At 39.4% G+C, this 18,683-nt stretch overlaps 1 protein-coding gene across 4 annotated transcripts in view; it reads right to left on the reverse strand.

Moving 5' to 3' along the window:
• carmil1 (capping protein regulator and myosin 1 linker 1) overlaps nucleotides 1-16,515 on the reverse strand; it is a 69,664-nt gene extending 53,149 nt beyond the window's left edge. For all 4 annotated transcript variants that reach the window (XM_023964166.1, XM_023964164.1, XM_023964165.1 and 1 more), the window contains exons 1-2: nucleotides 16,057-16,515; nucleotides 11,889-11,986 (exon numbers count right to left, since the gene is read on the reverse strand). In XM_023964166.1, coding sequence (XP_023819934.1) covers nucleotides 11,889-11,986; nucleotides 16,057-16,096 — 138 coding nt within the window. In that variant the 5' untranslated portion in view covers nucleotides 16,097-16,515. The remainder of the gene's footprint in view (nucleotides 1-11,888; nucleotides 11,987-16,056) is intronic.
• Between the last annotated feature and the right edge of the window lie 2,168 nt (nucleotides 16,516-18,683).

Consider the following 18,683-nt stretch of genomic DNA (forward strand, 5'->3'; position numbering starts at 1 on the left):
AGCATGTCAATGAGTATTCAACCCCCCCTTCCAAAAAATGGTCTCACTTGAACACAGTTGGACTGAATCTCTGTAGAAAGCAAAGCAGTACAGAGCGGTGCTTCATCTGCACCCATTCAGCTGAGGCAGCACTCAGCAACAGGAAGTCTACCCTCTCCAAAAGGACTTTTATTCCCCCAACATGTCTCAGTGTGCCTTCATGCTAAATTATACCCATCCATCACACCATTTCACCTCATTTGCTTGAGTTTTTTTTTTCTTTGAGACTCAAGTGGGACCAAGCAATTCCACAGACAACCTTGACATGGCTGAACAGAACATCTGACTAAAATGGTCAGACATTGGGCTTGGCTTAAACGTGAATATATCAAATACAACTGAACTTAAACAAAACAGTCTCATCCTATCTACGAAATCGATTATCTTTTAAGGCATTTCTTTTATTTTAGGCATAGAAGGCTTTGTTTTAGTTTTTGTTGAAAGAACACATAATTTTACAAGTAAAAGTTCCATCTCTGCATAAATCCTTAGTTTGGTGAAAACAGTTTTTCATAACCAAACCGAATTGGTTTTTGAGCGAAATCCACAAATAAATTGATAACTTAAGCAAAGAGGAAAAACTTGAAATTGATAGTATTGATCAATACTGGGCCAATACATCAACAGATAGCTTAACAAAAAATAACAATTTCCATTTTGCTGCAACAGTTTTATTGAAAAAAAAGTTAAAATAACTTGGTAAATGGCGTATACTTGTATAGCGCCTTTCTTCCTACAAGGACAAAGCGCTTTACAGTCACAGACCCATTCACCCAGTCACACACACATTCACACACTGATGGCGGCTCCGCTGCCAAACACAGGCGCCTGCCTACCACCAGAGGCAAGGTGGGGTTCAGTGTCTTGCCCAAGGACACTTCGACTCATGGGCGTGCAAAGCGGGAATCGAACCTGGAATCTTATGATCATGGGTCGACCGCCCTACCGCTGCACCACGGCTTGCCCCAGTTATAGTCTTAAGTTATTTACTTAATACTTAAGTTATAGTCCAACTTTTAATAGCTTTCTGTCTATTGGTTTATTGTTCTAAAGTTGGTAACTTTTTTGTGGTTGCACTACGATAAGTCAAGCATGAGTGAATTCCAACTAACCCAATCTACTGCTAATAATAATACTTATTTAAAGAATCTTTCATGTCTCTTAAGGTCACTGCACAGATTAAAAAGAACGACACTCACCTGGAAACACTTATGTTTAAAAAGTGAAATTAAAAGGATAAAACAACCATTTTAAACAAATGTCTAAACTTAGAAAAACAAAAAAAGGAGTTCAAATGCTTTTCCCCATGACAAAAAATACAATCCAACATATAGTATGTAATACTTTGATTTGTCCTCCATCACTACCTGCTCTCTCAATAACATTAGGTTACCTAAAAGCCTAAAATTGTTAGCCAGGTTACAGCATGTCAAAATCAGAATAACAATGAAGGAAGTAAAATTACAGCAACAGCTCAAAAACATGTATATAGAACATATAGAAAATTATACATTGTTCAACCAATTCTGGGCAGAGCCAGGCTTGTCTTAAATGTGGCTTCATGTGCTTCCAATTGCCGTGACTTTAAATTTTTTACCAAATAGTTTTTAATGAAAAGCCATTAAAAGAAAGTGATGACCTTGCGTTTGGTCATTACTCAACAAAGGCCTTGCCTTTAGGGACAGAAAAAAATGGCAATAAATGTTTATTGCAAGATTTACAGAGCTGGAATTTTTAAGAAGTCCCGCCCTTAACGCCCCTTTTACACAGAAGGAATAATCAAATAGCTGTAACTGCACACATAAATGAGAAGGATTGTGGAGAGGATAATGCTCTTGGAATGATTTATTCTCCCCAGTTTTTTTTTTTTAATTGCATCAGCGTGTCCTTCACAAGCTCAGAGATAAATATAAAAGAATTAAGAAGTGTGGGCTACAAACAAATTGAGACAGAGTGGAATCCATGGAAATAAAGAGGATGAGAAGAAGGCACAAAAACACAGGAAAAGGAAAATACTATATGAGACTATGGGTGTATTCATACTGGTAAGGCTCCTTAAGTCTCCTTAATTTGGTTCGAATTGAGTCTTAAACCTTGCGTATGGTCATTATTCAGACTGCCATCAAGCTGACTTTTCTGTTTCAAACCAAACCTGGTAAACAAAACCATGTGACAGTCATTGGCCAGGAATTACGAGGGTGGGGCAAAGCAAATAGAGACAGAAATAATGGCAGTCCTGTGCTGTGCAATCCTTCTTGGGAGAGTTCCCTGATTCAAACTTTATTCTTCACTGACCAATTTTGAACGCCTGTATCAACGTCAGGTACAACGGTTTTTATTTGCTACTTTGGACGGCTGACGCATGCTGCAAGGCAGTAACTGGCAAAAAAACGTCTAAGAAGGTACACCGATGCGTGTACAGCCACATTTCTCATCGTTGTGGTGCTATAGCATTGTTGTAAGATCATTAAGGAAGTACATGGTAGATTTTAGGATGACACAGCAGCGCTGGGCATGTGCCGCGTAACGAGACACAGAAGCCTTGTTAAAATAAATGTTCTAACATGTAGGCAGTTGGACCATTTTTCTGTTTGACAACACGACAACCGTTGCTCTGCATTGTCGGCGGCTCATCGGTTGCTTCAGTCCTACTGTGGTTACATTATGTGAAGACCAGCTACGGTGGCCGTTTCGGTCCAGTTGTTCTGGTCCGAGCATAGCGCTTATTCTGACTGAAGAATATCAGAATGAACTGAAGCTCAGTTCGATTGGAAACGAACCGAGACCACCTTGAAAGATGGATTAGAGAGCGGTTCCTGGTCCCGAACCTGGGTCCATTTGGGGGTATTCAGACAAAACATTTGTTCCGGATTATTGGGGGCAAAGAAAATGAAATGAAATCAGATTTGATAACGAAATCAGATTTGAAGGTGAGTAATTTTATTTTATTTTAGATACTTTAACCTAATGTGCCAAAAAATAATTTAAAGCAAATCTGCATCTCAAAGATTAGAGATTTGATAATTGTATTCTTGCTTTGGATTTATAGACTAAAGAAGAATTATGTCATAAAAGCAGAGCAAAAGCAAAAGCAAAGAATTTGGTCTTTTATTTTTATTCTGTCAAACAGTTTAATGCTTAAATTGTATGTTTTTAATGTAGAGTTTTTGCATGTTATTTTTTGACTCCTTTAATGCACTGGCTAACAAACACTATGATTTGACAGATATGGGGTCAATGAAACCTACAAAAATGTGTTAATGCTGCACAAATACTTTAAACCTGTTAAACACCCTTGAATGTAAATGAAGGAATGGCTAAGAAGAAAAGGTTTAAAACATTTTAGTATAAGTAGATTCAGAGAACCATTATCCAAAAACATTTCTTTTATAAAAATAATTTGTTACTCTATTAGATTTTTTTAAAGGATAGCTGCTTAAAGTGTAGCTTCAGTCTTGTCCTTTAGACTTGCACCAAAACACATCAGCACACAGAAATGTAAGAGTCCAAAATAAAAGAGATTCAGTAATAATATAGCCTATATAAAAAAAAAGAAAATAAAAGTCACCCCATAACACTTTCACATTTATTAGAAAATTTTCAAATACTCATGAAATCATGTACCTACTGGATTTTCTTTCCACTGAAGTACCAGTATATATTTGTTCATATAAAGGATTTTCTGTTTGCTTCAATACTAATGACTAAATCAGACTGATGCTGCTTAATCTCCGTCATCTGCACTGCGCATTCTCATAAGCTGCAGCAGCAGCCACTGAAAGAGACATCAATTTTCTTTTATTACTGCCCAGCTCATCATTATGTGTTTTTACTGCTGGAGAGCCCAGCTTGGTGAGGAACAAAGACACCCGACCGTAGTACTTCCTGAACAGCCCTGATTGGCTGGTATCATCGGACCACAGCTGCATCGAGCTGAGGCATCAATAAAGTGAGCGTGTGATCGTGTCATGCTTTATTTTCATTTTGCCCTGAAATCGGCTGCCGACTGCTCAACATTAAAAATAATGATTGAGAGGAACAATGAGCATTAGAAATAGATTTGGATGGGAGGAATTCAGAGGCAATAAAAACCTCATAAAGCTTTAAACATCCAGAATGATCACTCAAATTTCTGTTGTTTCTCTTTCGGCTTTTCCCATCTGGGGTCGCCACAGCGAACGAGTCGCATGGGAAACTTGGCAATGTTTTACGCCGGATGCCCTTCCTGACGCAACCCTCTCAAAGCAACCGGGCTTGGGACCGGCATAGAAGTAGAGAAGGGAACAGGGAGCAGCCCGGAGTTGAACCTGGGTTTCACGGATGGAAGGCACCGCAAACCAGCACGAGCTAAACCGGCTCCCGATCACTCAAATTTCTGAATATGAATATTATTTACACGAAAAAGCCCAAACCCATCAACTCTTACATCAGATCAGAATTATTTTTGTCTGATTCCAAGGTTTTGTGCCTACTTGAAGAAACACAAGCTTCTCCTGTTGGAGCAAAGCCAACCTGCAGAGGGTCCTTGTGAACTTTTAGGCCACAGACGAATCACAAAGGCTCATTCATTCATCAGCATGCCAGCTGAACACAATGGGGAGGAGGTGAGTGAATGTGTGTGTGTGAGGGAGAGGGTGTAACCATCAGATTCTCCACCAAGGTTTTCCTTGTACATCAAATGCCATAACAAGACAGAAACATTTATGAGTGGAAAACCTTTCCAAGCTGCATAATGGTAACATCTGAAGAGCAGGACGAGAAAGAACCAGTGAGAGAAAAAGAGAAAATGCACATAAAGGCAGAGCCAGGAGGGTGGAGATGTTTGGCATGACGCGCATTTTCCATCTACAGTGATTACTCAACATCAGTAGACTCAAATCCCACATGTACTTGCTGTTGACCAGCAACAAGAACATAAAAAATTGGGATTTAGGTCATTTTAACAAAATTTTGCAAATAAAAAATGATTTCAGGATCTTAAAAGAATCCCTTTTAGCCAAAGATACATTTATTAAACTGGAGAAAGCCTTTCAGACAAAATTTGAAAATTTACAGTTGGTATTTTACTAATGGCCTGATCCAAAAATTCTTGTTTTGTTCTAAAATGTACATTTTGGAAAAGATGTGTTATGTTGTGTTTGTTTGTGGACATCAAAATGTGCAAAGAAATCATTTATAAACATGTATAGCTTCACAAAGTTCTTTTTCAGACTGTTTGGGTGGACATTTTTTAGGTTGGGGTTGAGAGGGGCTGTAAGCTAGTGGGAGAGAGTGTAAACAAAAGGATGATGGGAAAATGTGGACAGGCTTAAGGCCCGTTTACACCGGGACGAATTTCGCCGACGTTTAACGCCTCGTGACTAAACAAAGGGCACCAATGAGAGTGTGCACACCGACGCGAAAAAACGCCACGCGTCAAAGCGTCAAAAAAAAAAAAAAACGCCTCGGGTTCGTTTTTTTTTTTTTTGACGCCTCGCGTCGAAATCTATTCGACCAATGAGAATGGCGCTTTTGCACACGTGTCTGGAGCTTCTGAAGTTACAGTAAACCACAACTTGGGGGCGCTCAAACACAAAACTGCCTTGCTGAGCACACATACCAGCGAAGAAATAATGAACCAAGCACCAGTTGGAGCTACTGATGCTTGAAATATTCATGTTTTCTTTGTATGATTCTGACAAGCACGTAAATACCTGCTCTCTTCTTCTGAGTGAAAAGCGACTTTAAGAAGCGTAAAGTTGCGCAGCGCCACCTTGTGTACAGGAGTATTTCTGTTTTACATTAAGCGCCATCTAATGTCAGGGAATGAAATTGCATGTTCGCTCGGCTCATCGTCAGCGAAAATCACCTGGGTGTGAACACAAAAAACGTGGCGAATAACGCCTGGCGTATATTCGTCCCGGTGTTTACCCTGCGAAAAAAAAGTCCTGCCCACAACTTAGAGGTGAATTTCCACCACTCTACAGAAACTATCTCCAAGAAAGTGACACAGGTTTTCTGATGTTGCCTAATTTTAGGTCCCAACCAGAGTGCAGCCAATTTCCTCCGAATTTGGGCTAATTTAGGTGCCAAGCACATTTACATAAAAAGATTATCACAGAGGGAGCAAATCTCTTAATTTAGGTTTAAATTAAAAAAAATTGGGATTTTTTTTTTTGCCTGTGGCCTCCTATTACTCTGTATGAAGTTAAGCCAATGAAGTATTCTCTTTTAAATAACCAGCTGTTTTTTAGTACCTGTTTTTTTTGGAAAATCCTCTATTCTAGGATCTGTTTTGTTTTAAATTAACAACGCTGTTTCAGAATTTGAAAAGGCACACTGCTAGGCCAACCTTTTTTTATTTAAATGAATTCTGCTTTATTGTTGACAACCCATTTCATTTATTCCTAGAAAAAGACATGATTAGGTTCATCGGATCCAAACAATACTGGCCTACAAGCTCCATTCAAAAAGGGCTGATAGGAGGAAGAGTCAGCCTAAACAGCAGCATTTGGCCACGGCAGTTCATCAATACACAGAATTCAAAAGGCAATGGATTGATCAGCAGTCAGGGAAAACTGAGCAATATTTGAAAAATTCAAGCTATTACAAAAAGTCTGTTTTCAGTTTTTCACCAGATTCAGCAGTTTCCTTTTTTGATTTGACTTCAGCAATGTCTCGATTTTACTGAAAACAATTCATCTTTCATTTCTACCCAACCTTTTTCTTATAAATATTCAAAGAAACTTGTCCAAGACCCCTGAACTGAGACAGAAAAAATGGAAACACAGCAGCTGACTGCATAGTAGCTGTAGTGTAAACTCAGCAGGAGGACTACGACTTGTTTGACACATTTCATCTGTATGGCCGGCTCAAAATGTCATCCTCATCATGTTTATGGTCATCAGCCCACAACAACAGAAAATGCATGGAGGCCTGAAAGGAAACGCTTACATGTTTTACAACATAAGTGAACTGAAGCAAGGCTTTGATGAACAAGAGGGATCCATTTTTTACATCCATAAACATCCAACCAGGTGAAGTTTTAACATCATGAAACCTTAAATTGTGATAATTTACTAGAACAGTTCCATGTAGAGTCAATGTGCTTCTCAGCTTTGAGCTGATAACAGATCTCAGAAAACAAGCAAACGCTGGAGACTTCAAAGAGGTTTAAAGAATGATTATGGCTCTGCTATCCAAATCTTAAATATCATCAAGACACCACAGTGAGGCTGGCTGGATACGCCAATGTCTTATAGTCACTTGCATATCATGTGCACACCCCATGCGTGCAGCATTGGGGTCAGTAGGGGGCCGGTACTTTCACTTTACTTCTGACTACATGTGAGGCGCTGGGCATCATAGGACAGTACAACTTCAATTAGCCTTACAGTTACTTCACAATCCACATACCACGTACACAACAATGGTACTTTTTATATTTATCCCTTGAGGTGGCTTCATGAGCCTCAAGGAACTGCAAAACTCACCTGCAGTCCTCTTAAAGGCCCCATCTCATACAAAAACTTTTTGAGATTTTAAGTGTAATATAATGTTCCTTCCTCACTATAAACAACCCCAAAGTGGCATTCACACAATCCTCTAAAAACCTGTGCTTTGAGCACCAGCCCCTCCCAATCAACAAAAACATTATGACGTAGATAGGAGAGGAACAACCCCTTCCAGGAAGAGTCTGCTCTGTCAGCACTGGCCTACACACACAGACACACACACACACGCACGCACACACACACGCGTACACACACCTATGTTCTCCGCGGAGCTATTGGTGATCAGCAAAATGCTTTTGTAAGACTCCACAATATGCACACTCATCTTCGCAAAAGTTTCAAACGTTGTTTGTTTTTGTGGGCGAGACGCAGACACGCTGCCGAGGCCGGCTCTAGGTGGGCGTTATGAAATGAGCGGCACCCACAAGGAGCGAAAGGCGGAGCCTCAGAGATTGAGTTTTAGAGATTGAGTCTCAGAGATTGAGGGTAGGAAAAAGGGCTGCCGAAATAACTCATGTTTCATTTAAAGAAATCATTCTTTAGTGTGTCATATGATCATATATATGAATATAGTTTACTCTGAAAATCTTAAAAAGCATGATATAGGCGGTTGATCCTTTAATAAAATGAATCTTGAATTGAAAACCTGATGAACGTATTAAGTCATAATTGAAAAAAAAAGTGCTAGAAATTGTGAACTATTTGAAATGAAATGTAGAAAACTGATAGCATGTCTTGTTCTCAGTGGTTATGGCTCATTTCTAACTCTTCATCCAGTATGCCGCCAATACGGATCATACCATTAAATCCAGGACTCTGCTTCACCTTGAACGGAAAAAAAATTGAATAATATATTTTCATATAATTGAAAGTAATGTCAGGCATGAAGGGGTTAAATTAAAAATATATCAGAAGTGAAACAGAAATGAACTGAAAACCAACAAATTTCTGTCTTGAAACCATGAATTCTTAAGCAAATGTTTTGCCCTCAGTTCTGTTCAGCTCACTTTATTAACCACATACCCCCCCCCCCCCACACCCTCTCTCTATTTTCTACTTTTCCCATTCCTATGAGAGTGTTTGATAAAGTAAAGTTTTAATCACCACATCCTTCATGGCCCCCATCTTCAAAGGAGGGATATGACTGTAACTATCAGGCTTTAGTGTGCTTAAGAGACCCCTCCAGCCCTGAAATGCTTCACTTTCAGCCTGAGCAAACGATGGAGGCCTTGTAAGAATCTGACAATGGGGAGTGAGGACTGAGGCTCAGTGGGGATAAAAAGAGGGTTTTTAGATGACATTTAGTCAAAGTGTGCAACTCTTATAGAAAAGTCTATATATTTATCATAAAGACATAAGGTATTCTTAAGTATTTGGAAGGCAGTCCCTTTGAATACACACAGATGACCTCATAGTGTTGCTCAACCACCACACAAGAAAAACAGTCTGTAATAGTCACTCTGTTCTCTACATGAGCAAAATCAACAGCGACTTTTAACCTTTTTTCCTGTTTTTACATTTCTGACAAACTATTAAATTCCATTATCTCTGAACAATCTGAAAACATGTCCTGCTTTCATCAGGTCTGCATTTAACAACACTAGAAAGTCACGTTTACATGACGGGTTTGTTTTCTCTGCCAGTCACTTCCTCTATGACTGGTCGTTCAAACAATTGGGTTTATTTGTTCAGTTCAGTCAAGCAGAGCACTGACAGACTCTGGTTTGAAAATCTCAACTGCTGGACTGGAATTCCTCTTTTCCCAGAACTGAAGCCCACGTCTCCGCACTGTTTCGCCTTTTTGTTTGCACACAAGCATCAGTGTCCAGCTCCCAAAGGTGGCATTGTGCTCACAGCCACATCAAAGTGTTCTCAACCTGACGGCTGAAAAACAACTGCCATACAAAAAAGCAAAGCTGCCAGCATTTCTGTATTACGCAACATCATCTTGGCCTTGGATTACACAGATTACTTTAATCTGTTCTCTACTAGTTGCATTTCTTTCTGATAGAAGAGTTCAAGTTATGTTGGGATACTTTCTTCTTCCAGGGCTGTACGGTGACGATGACGACAAATAATGTGAAGCTGACATCAAGTCTGCTTTTGTTTGTTACATTCTTGAAAACTCTAAAGCTGAAAACGCCCGAATCTACTTTTTTTTTTGTGCCTGTTTTTTACGTAATAACGAGATTACAGCAGATGCAGCGCGGCCTGCACAATATATCACACATTCATAGCCACATGTCAAGCTGTGCAATATGCATATCGCAAAAGACGGCGAATATTGCAATAAATGGTTGTCTGAAATGTGCTAAAACAATCTTCTGGCAGCTTGAAGTATTTAACGAACCAAATAAATCCATTTATGCATTTGACCAATCAAATGGAGCACTTTTATGTTAGATGTTGGCCTTCTATGTAGACAAGGGTTATTTAGAGGATAATTTAAGTTATGTTCACTCTTATTTAAATTAAACTGTTGCAGTGAAAACTGAAACAATGTCTTTGGTTTTTCTATTTGTTATATCGTCATCGCAATATTGATCACTAATATCGCGATTTTTCCTCATATCGTGCAGCTGTAACTGACAACATCAGCCCAATCTCCACTTAAGTTAGACGATGGTGGAATTAATCGATTATAAATGGCTCATTTCTTCTAGTGTTCGACATTTACTCTGACAAACTGCTTTGTTTTGCTGCAGATTGTAAAAATATGAACAAAGAGTTGTTGGTGTTATCTCATTATCACACAATTATCTCACAAAACAAAATTTGTTTTCTCGTGATAACGAGAATGATAAATGGTAGATGTCGTTGTTACGAGAAAGCTGTCACAAAAAAAAAGTAGGGTATGGCGTTGGCGTTTTCAGTTTCCGTACTGACGCCTTTTCTACTTGTAAGCCTAAAAGAGGAGAAGAGAGGAACATGACCCAAAGTAGCAACTATAATTATTAATGGGACAATTCCATTTAAAGGATTTTGCTGTGCAAATCAAATTATTTTGAATTTTGAGCATTTTTGTGGTTATGCAAAGGTTTTGGTATTAGTTAGTTTTATTAAAGTATTTGGTTGGATATTTAATATATCTTACTTTCAACTATATTGAAATGACCTGCTAAAGAACCAGAAATGTCCTCCACAAAAAAAAGTATTAAAATAAAACCCCAATCCTATTAAACTGTCGTGACAATAAACTGTTTTGGTCAAAAGAACCATACAGTGAAACCAATGAGCCTAATTAATGAAATTTTTATTACTTTTTTTTAATAAAAGAATAAAACTGGTCCCTTTGCAGAATTATTAATAAAATGAAGACAAGTAATGTTTGGGGGAAATCCTAACTATATAAAACATGGACTGCTGAGCAGAGTTTTGATGCTCGTCATTTTAGCATCTACTCAGACCGCTTAGTGAGTATAGACGGATGTGAAAAAGAGCTAATGACTCTCAACTCTTTCCTTGTGTCCCCAGACAACAGGCGGGTTAATTTATGACCTTAATGAGAGAAACACAACCTACTGTTAATAAGTTGCTTCACAGTTTGAGATGATTAAATCCTGGGGCAGAAATCTCAGCTGCACAGATGCACCCTTAGAGCTTTTGGAGCCTCTTTTGCTCTAATTGTCTTCCACAAAATTAAAAGCCAACAGGCATGAGACGGCAAATAGAACCACACACACACACATACGGCAGTCTTTTATCCCTATACCATATATATATGAAAAAGGGCCCAAATCTATTATTAATAATCTACTGAGTATTAATTATTCGGTGGGGAATGGACTTGGAGGTCTGTTGCTAAAAGTGGCCATTGGAGCTGGAATTCCCTCGAGTGTTCAAAACTCCCAAAAAACAGCTGTTTAAGCAGTGAGAGCTGTGCCTGTGCAAATACCCCACTTCAGTAATGGGAGCGTCCAACTTCAGAAGCTGCTTTTATGCATAGGACATGAGGACAACTTTCTGTGTAAAAACAGCAACAAGCTTTGAGTTTGAGCTGAAATTCAATCAAATGATGTTGATGGCAATTCCTTCTTCTAATATAAATAAGGAATCTAGGTCTCTTTCCACACAGACAGACAACATTCCATTTCTTTGGCTTAAAAACGATCTCAAAAATACACTTTATCTCAGTAAGAATTCATGAAAAATGTTTCTCGTAGCAGAATTCCCATAGGCAGTCTCATTTTTAATTATTGTAACTTCCCTGATATTTTTATTTATAAAAAAAAAAAAAGTTTGTCTGCCTTAAAGCTTTAAATGATAGAAAATGGTAACACAGTGTTGATAGAACTGCGGTGATTTTGACATATTTTTAGCATGAGAGTGCTGTGAAAGCTGCTGTCAATGACTTACCAGGACTCGGTTCTCCGTCTTATCTCCCTTGACCTCCAGCTTGACCCTTTTCCTCAGGGACAGCTTCACCTTCCTCCCCACAGAATCCCTCACACTCTCTGCAAAGAAACAAAACGATGAGCGGTCAGACTTCAGGTGGAGAATCTGCCCCCGAGGTGCATTTGTTCCCCCTGTAACTGAGGAGAGGGCAGACCAAAAACCAGACAACGGAATATTTGACGTTCTTGCCAAAGGGAGGGAAATGACCTCTCATAACCTGCAAATGAAATATTTCTTCAAAAAATGTACATTGTGTTGATTTACTGAACAAGATTCCAAATTAGGATTTTGCATCAATTTCAGGTACATGGTAATATAAACTCTCGAGATGGATCTAGACCAGGGGTCTACAACCTTTAACGTTAAAAGAGCCACTTAGGTCAGTTTATTAAGGACCAAAACCCAGCTAGAGCCACAATCTCCCACATTACTGTTTAGAAAAATATACGTAATTCATGTTCTTGTGACCATTTGTGACATTTAGAAAATGTAGCTTTGAGATATTTACAACAGTATATCAATTTTATATTTTTCCTATATATAACCTATATATTTTACTCTTAACAGCAGGATATACAAGTTCCTTTCAAAATAAAATACACCCTGTGTCAAATAGGATCCTCCTGCTGCAGCAAATCTACTTTAAAAATACAGGAAAGTCAAAGATGGTATGTTATATCATAACTATGCTGCACGTTCATCCTTATTCTCCTTTTACTATCAAATAAAAGCATGTAAACATTAAGTTCAAATTACCATTTTGGAAAAACTCTAAATAAATATAAATACAATTCTATACTTTGTACTTTGCCTCTGGAAACCAAATATCCTGTTGTGCTGCGGAACATACTAGGAGTTTTAAGAATATTCTAATAATAATCCACCACAAAACCTAATCAATTCAACAAAAAGAACTAAAACTACAGAAAAAATAGTTTTTTAACATTTGTTTCCAAAGCCAAAGAGCCACAGCGATGGACACTTTTTAATACATCTTTGTCAAAAAGAACAGACATAACTTCATCATTAATAATGGAAATAATGACAAATGTGAACAAACTAGAGGTAATGGGGAACTTCCCTGTTCAGACATCAGGGCTGTGAACAACCAGAGAGCTGGCTTAAAGGGTTGATCGGGGTCAGCCTCCTCGTCATGCAGCTCACGCACACACATACATATATCTACATACACAGCAGCTGAAGTCAAACTGTCTGTGTGGCGTGTGTGGCACACCAGCCATTCTGCATGCGTACCTCTGAATCCCTGCCTGCAGGGGACTCACAGCATCATCAGAGCAAAACTGATTATTAGAAAGTGTGCCAAGTTTTTCAAACACCACCTCTTAAGGTCCATATCCTTCACTGAAACTGAGCGCCAATTGTTTTTTTTTTTTAAGTACAAGAGTCAAGACCTTTGAAAAATAGCTTTTGAAAAAATGTAGACGCCTGCTTTAAAAAAACACACAAACACAAAACAGCCTCTGGTCCCTTCATACAGACATCTAGAGCAGTGTTTTTCAACCAGTGTGCCGAGATGGTCAAGTGTGCCGTGGGAAATTGCCCTCATTCACTGATCTAAAAACATTTTCCATCTCCAGGAAATCAGCTCTTTGTTCATCCAAACAGGCCCTGATAAAACACTGAGTAGTTGGGAATATAAAAGATCTTAAAATTACTTTTTCTTTGTGTTTATTTAATTCTATTAAAGACATTTTGATCAGAATCACGGTACCGCGATTTAGCTGCAACTATAACTGTGTAAGGAAAAGTCCCGCCCCTTTAACTGTCTCTGCCAATCATTCTTGAAGGCTTAATCACATGTCATCAGTCTGACCAATCAGAAGTGGTTAAAGTCTTCACTTCCTTGTTCTTAATTCTGCTGATAAAGTCGCTCAGTTCTAACAAAAATACCAGCTAAAGCTCGTCTTTAGCTGGTGGTTCAGCTCCTAGAAAAAAACAGCCGCAACTTCCTGCTTTTCCTGCCACAATTATCACAAAAATCCACGTGAGATTGCGGGGGGTGGTGGGCTGTCGATCAATACAGACCATGAATTTCTGCTTTTTCTTTTGTTTTGGATGCTGGTGTGCCGCGGAATTTTTGTCAGGGTTAAAGTGTGCCGTGGCTCAAAAAAGGTTGAAAAACACTGCTCTAGAGCACTAAAATGTCTCAATATTCTCTTAACTTTTTAGGATTTTAACAGAAACAACTGGTCACTGAGTGCTATCACATGAAAAAGAGGTGGAGGAAGGGAAGAAAATGGGCTTGTTAAAGCTCAAACTACTAATTCTCCAGCCTTTAAACCCACTCCTCTATGTAATCAACCCAAAACCACAACAGAGGAGGCTCTTTATGAGGATTGAGTGCAAATGATTCGGTTCCTGTTGGACGTAGTATGCACCAAACTTAAAAGTTAAAGTCAGGGCATTAGTTATTTATTTCTTTTAAGGATTTTTTCTTTGACCCCATCACCTTTGCATGAGTTTGCTCACATACAGACAGACACTTATTCACTGGGAGAAAACAAGCACATGTGCCGTTCAGGTTAAATGCATGAAGGAATGAAGTTGGCACACTGAAACTATTCAGGTGCCACAACAGCCTTCCCATTTTCTCAGTTTCTGCTCAAAACAAAAAAAAACTACATCTAACTTAATCCATTCCTTTGCCTTTTCTTTTTCACAGCATTTTTCCGCTTTACCCTAACTATGTTTTCTACTACGTGTTTGACCCATAACTTCCAAATGCAGGTCCCTCATTTTATTGTGTTTCTCCAAAGGGTTTGATCAGCATATTGTGTGCTACCAGCACTGTATGCTCTGTTTCCGACACATTTTGCTCCATCTGTAACGTCACACTCCGACTCTTTTATTTGTGCTGAACGCCACGAGTGATGATGCATTCTGCTGCCGGCTCACAGACAATGGCAGGCTCTGCTCCCCCAAACAACACCTCATGACATGAGATCACCACACGCCCACGTGCACGGCTGCAGAAGTGGGTCAGCACGGCTACAGGAACTATAGTTTTGCCCCATTCAATAGGACACCTGTTCAGAGTTATGACGTTTTATTTTTACCTCTTTCTGTTAGAAAACTGTCCAGATTGTGACCAGGCTAAAGGAACTTTACATCAAATAGAAACTTGAATTAAAAGAACTCATCCCTCGGAATATTTTTAAATCCAGGCTGAGATTGGAGGAGAACGTCACTTTTAACTGTACCTGTTTTACATAAGCTCTCATTTTTATTTATTTTATGTTTTTAATGCTGACATTTTTTTATTGTAAATGTAATTTAATGTTTCCCCCTAGCCAAGACACCCTTGAAAAAGATATTCTTAATCTCAGTGGGACAATTCCGGGGTAAATAAAGGTTAAACAGATAAAAATAAGAAACATTTGCATTCGGCAGTCTTAAAAATAAAAAATAAAAATATCACCAGATGGTCACATGGTAAAATTAATTAAGCTTTTGAACAGATGGACATTACAACTCAAGTAAATCTCTAACAAAATGTGTTGTAATATCCACAACATTTCTTTTTAAGAAAGGAAGAAAACTAGATAACTCCAAACCAACTTGTCAGACCTGCAAGAGCAAAGGTCAGAGGTTAGCAGAGGCCCAAACAATCTCACTGAAATCTGAGATTCTAAAAAAATTCTGAACATGTCTAAAAGTTCAGAAGTTAAAATGGCATCTGAGGAAAAACACAACGGAGAGGGAGGATGTTCATGCAGACAGAGAGGCAAACAGGACTTCAGGGTTGTCCACAGTGGAAGCTGCAGACTCAGCTCCACAGCAGAGATGGGGCTGACCCACGCTTTCCACGCTCAACTCTGTCTGCAGCTTCTCTGTCCAACAGTCTGCAGCCGCTAAACAGCAACAGTCAGCACCTAACGACAGTGGTCCATGTACAACAGCCTCCCTGCAGCTGAAGCCAACCCCCCCCCCCCCCTCGTCCTCATGTGTGTGTGTGTGTGGGGGGGGTTACAACGCACTTTCAAAATAAAAGACTGGTCGGTTTGATTCCGATTTGAAAATAATGACAAAGGGAGATGTCGGGGACTGAAACTTGTTTCAGTGACAGTGATTGGCTCCGTGGGAACACATGGCTGAGATTCTGTCTTACCCAGCAGCTCTTTCGAGACCTCCGACACGTCTTCGCTCATTTTTCCCGAAGACAGAATCCAAAATGATCCGGAATGGTCAGGTGGTCTAGCTCATGGAGGAGGAACCTCGAGTGCCGGAGAGTGGGGAATGATGATGCAGAGAGGGAGGTGGGGGTGTCGGGTGGTGGTGGTGGTGGTGCCTCCGCCGCGGCCGGTGTGTGTGTTGTCCCGGTTACATGCTGCTCCTCTGCTACTGCAGCGTCCGTGCGCGGTGCTCACCGCTTTCCAGCCGCATCTCCTCTGGGTTCAATATCAGCGCGTGGCTCGTACAGCGTAGAAGAATAGGAAGCTTGCTAGAGAGGGGCTAAAGTCATTTTAAGAACATCGTGGTCGGGCATTTCGTACTAGTAAAAAAGAAGACCAGAGTAGACCTCCACGCACGTCCACCGCCAAAGCTCTGTATTACAGTAGCAGCCAATGAAGTACGGAGCCCCTCCCCGTACGGTGATGCCACACACAAGGAACCGATGCGAAACTGTGGTGGGACGGTAGGGGGCGGTAGTGAACTAGGCGACGAAAGGATTGTCATGGACCATAAACATGTCAATGAACCGCTTTTATCCTGTGCAGCAGCGATCTCTAGTGGCCAGGGGGGGTCCTTTAATTGATTTGGACTCAATTTTTTTTGGACCCAGACCCCAACCCACACAGAGACGCATATTTATATATATATATATATATATATATATATATATATATATATATATATATATATATATATATATATATATATATATATATGTATATAGTTTTATTATTGTATTTTTTATTGTATTCAGTAAAAAGAACAATATAGATATATATATTATATATATATATATATATATATATATATATATATATATATATATATATATATATTTTATGTATAGATATATATATATATAATATATATAGAATTTATATATATATATATATATATATATAATTTATATATATATTATATATATATATAATCTATATATATAGAATCTATATATATATATATATATATATATATATATATATATATATATATATATATATATATATATATATATATATATATATACAATTTTTTCAAAATAGAGATATTATATATTTTATGGTCTTCCAGGGAATTGATGGACTATGCATGGCATTTAAAAAGTATTGAGTGCAAGAGCCAAGTCCTGGACTTGTTTCCAGTCCATATTCTGCACACATGGTCCTGTCTATTATTCCAGCCACTTGATTGTGGCGCTCCATGTATGCTTTACCTACCAGCATCTTACACCCTGCAGTTATGTGCTGGATTGTTTCAGGCGCCTCTTTGCACAGCCTACACATTGGGTCTTGTCTGGTGTGGTAGATCTGAGCCTCTATGGCTCTGGTACTCAGGGCTTGTTCCTGAGCTGTCAAGATGAGTGCTTCAGTGCTGTCTATTGGTAGGACTTCTTGATATCAGCCACTTCAGGTATGGTCCGGTGGTACATCCCGTGCAGGGGTTTGTCCTCCCATGAGGATCTGTCTTCCAGCACTGTATCCATGCTCTCCATTGCCTGAGACATTCACTGAGCATACTGTCAGTTGGGGCCTTGAGCTTGATGTACTCATGCATCTTGGATGTTTCATCCTGGATAGTGGCTTCTACGCTCACTAGTCCTCGGCCTCCTTCCTTGCAGCTAGCATACAGTCTCAGGGTGCTGGATTTGGGATGGAACCCTCCATGCATGGTGAGGAGCTTTCGTGTCTTAACATCCGTGGTCTGTACCTCTTCCTATGGCCATCTTATTATTCCTGCAGGGTATCTGATAACTGGCAGTGGGTAGCTGTTTATTGCCCGGGTCTTATTTTTGCCATTGAGCTGGCTTTTCAGGACTTGCCTTACCCGTTGGAGGTATTTAGCTGTTGCGGCTTTCCTTGTTGCCTGCTCCAGGTTGCCATTTTCCTGTGGAATTCCGAGGTACTTGTAACTGTCCTCAATGTCTGCTACATGTCTTCCTTCTGGGAGTGAGATCCCTCTTGTGCGGACTACCTTGCCTCTCTTTTTCACCATCCGGCTGCATTTCTCGAGCCCGAATGACATCCCAATGTCAGTACTGTAGATCCTGGTGGTGTGGATCAGGGAGTCAATGTCACGTTCGCTGTTAGCATATAGCTTGATGTCATCCATGTAGAGGAGGTGACTGATGTTGGCCCCATTTCTGAGTCGGTATCCATAGCCAGTCTTGCTGATTATTTGGCTGAGGGGGTTCAGACCTATGCAGAACAGCAGTGGGGACAGAGCATCACCTTGGTATATCCCACATTTAATGGACACTTGTGCAAGTGGCTTGCCATTGGCTTCAAGGGTGGCTTTCCATAGCTTCACTGAGTTTCCTATGAAAGCTCTTAGATTCCTGTTGATGTTGTACAGCTCCAAGCATTCAGTGATCCACGCGTGTGGCATCTAAATATATATATATATATAGATAGATAGATAGATAGATAGATAGATAGATAGATAGATAGATAGATAGATAGATAGATAGATAGATAGATAGATAGATAGATAGATAGATAGATAGATAGATAGATAGATAGATAGATAGATAGATAGATAGATAGATAGATAGATAGATAGATA

The sequence above is a fragment of the Oryzias latipes genome, chromosome 16, assembly GCF_002234675.1.
Source record: "Oryzias latipes chromosome 16, ASM223467v1".
In the NCBI taxonomy this organism is placed as follows: Eukaryota; Metazoa; Chordata; class Actinopteri; order Beloniformes; family Adrianichthyidae; genus Oryzias; species Oryzias latipes.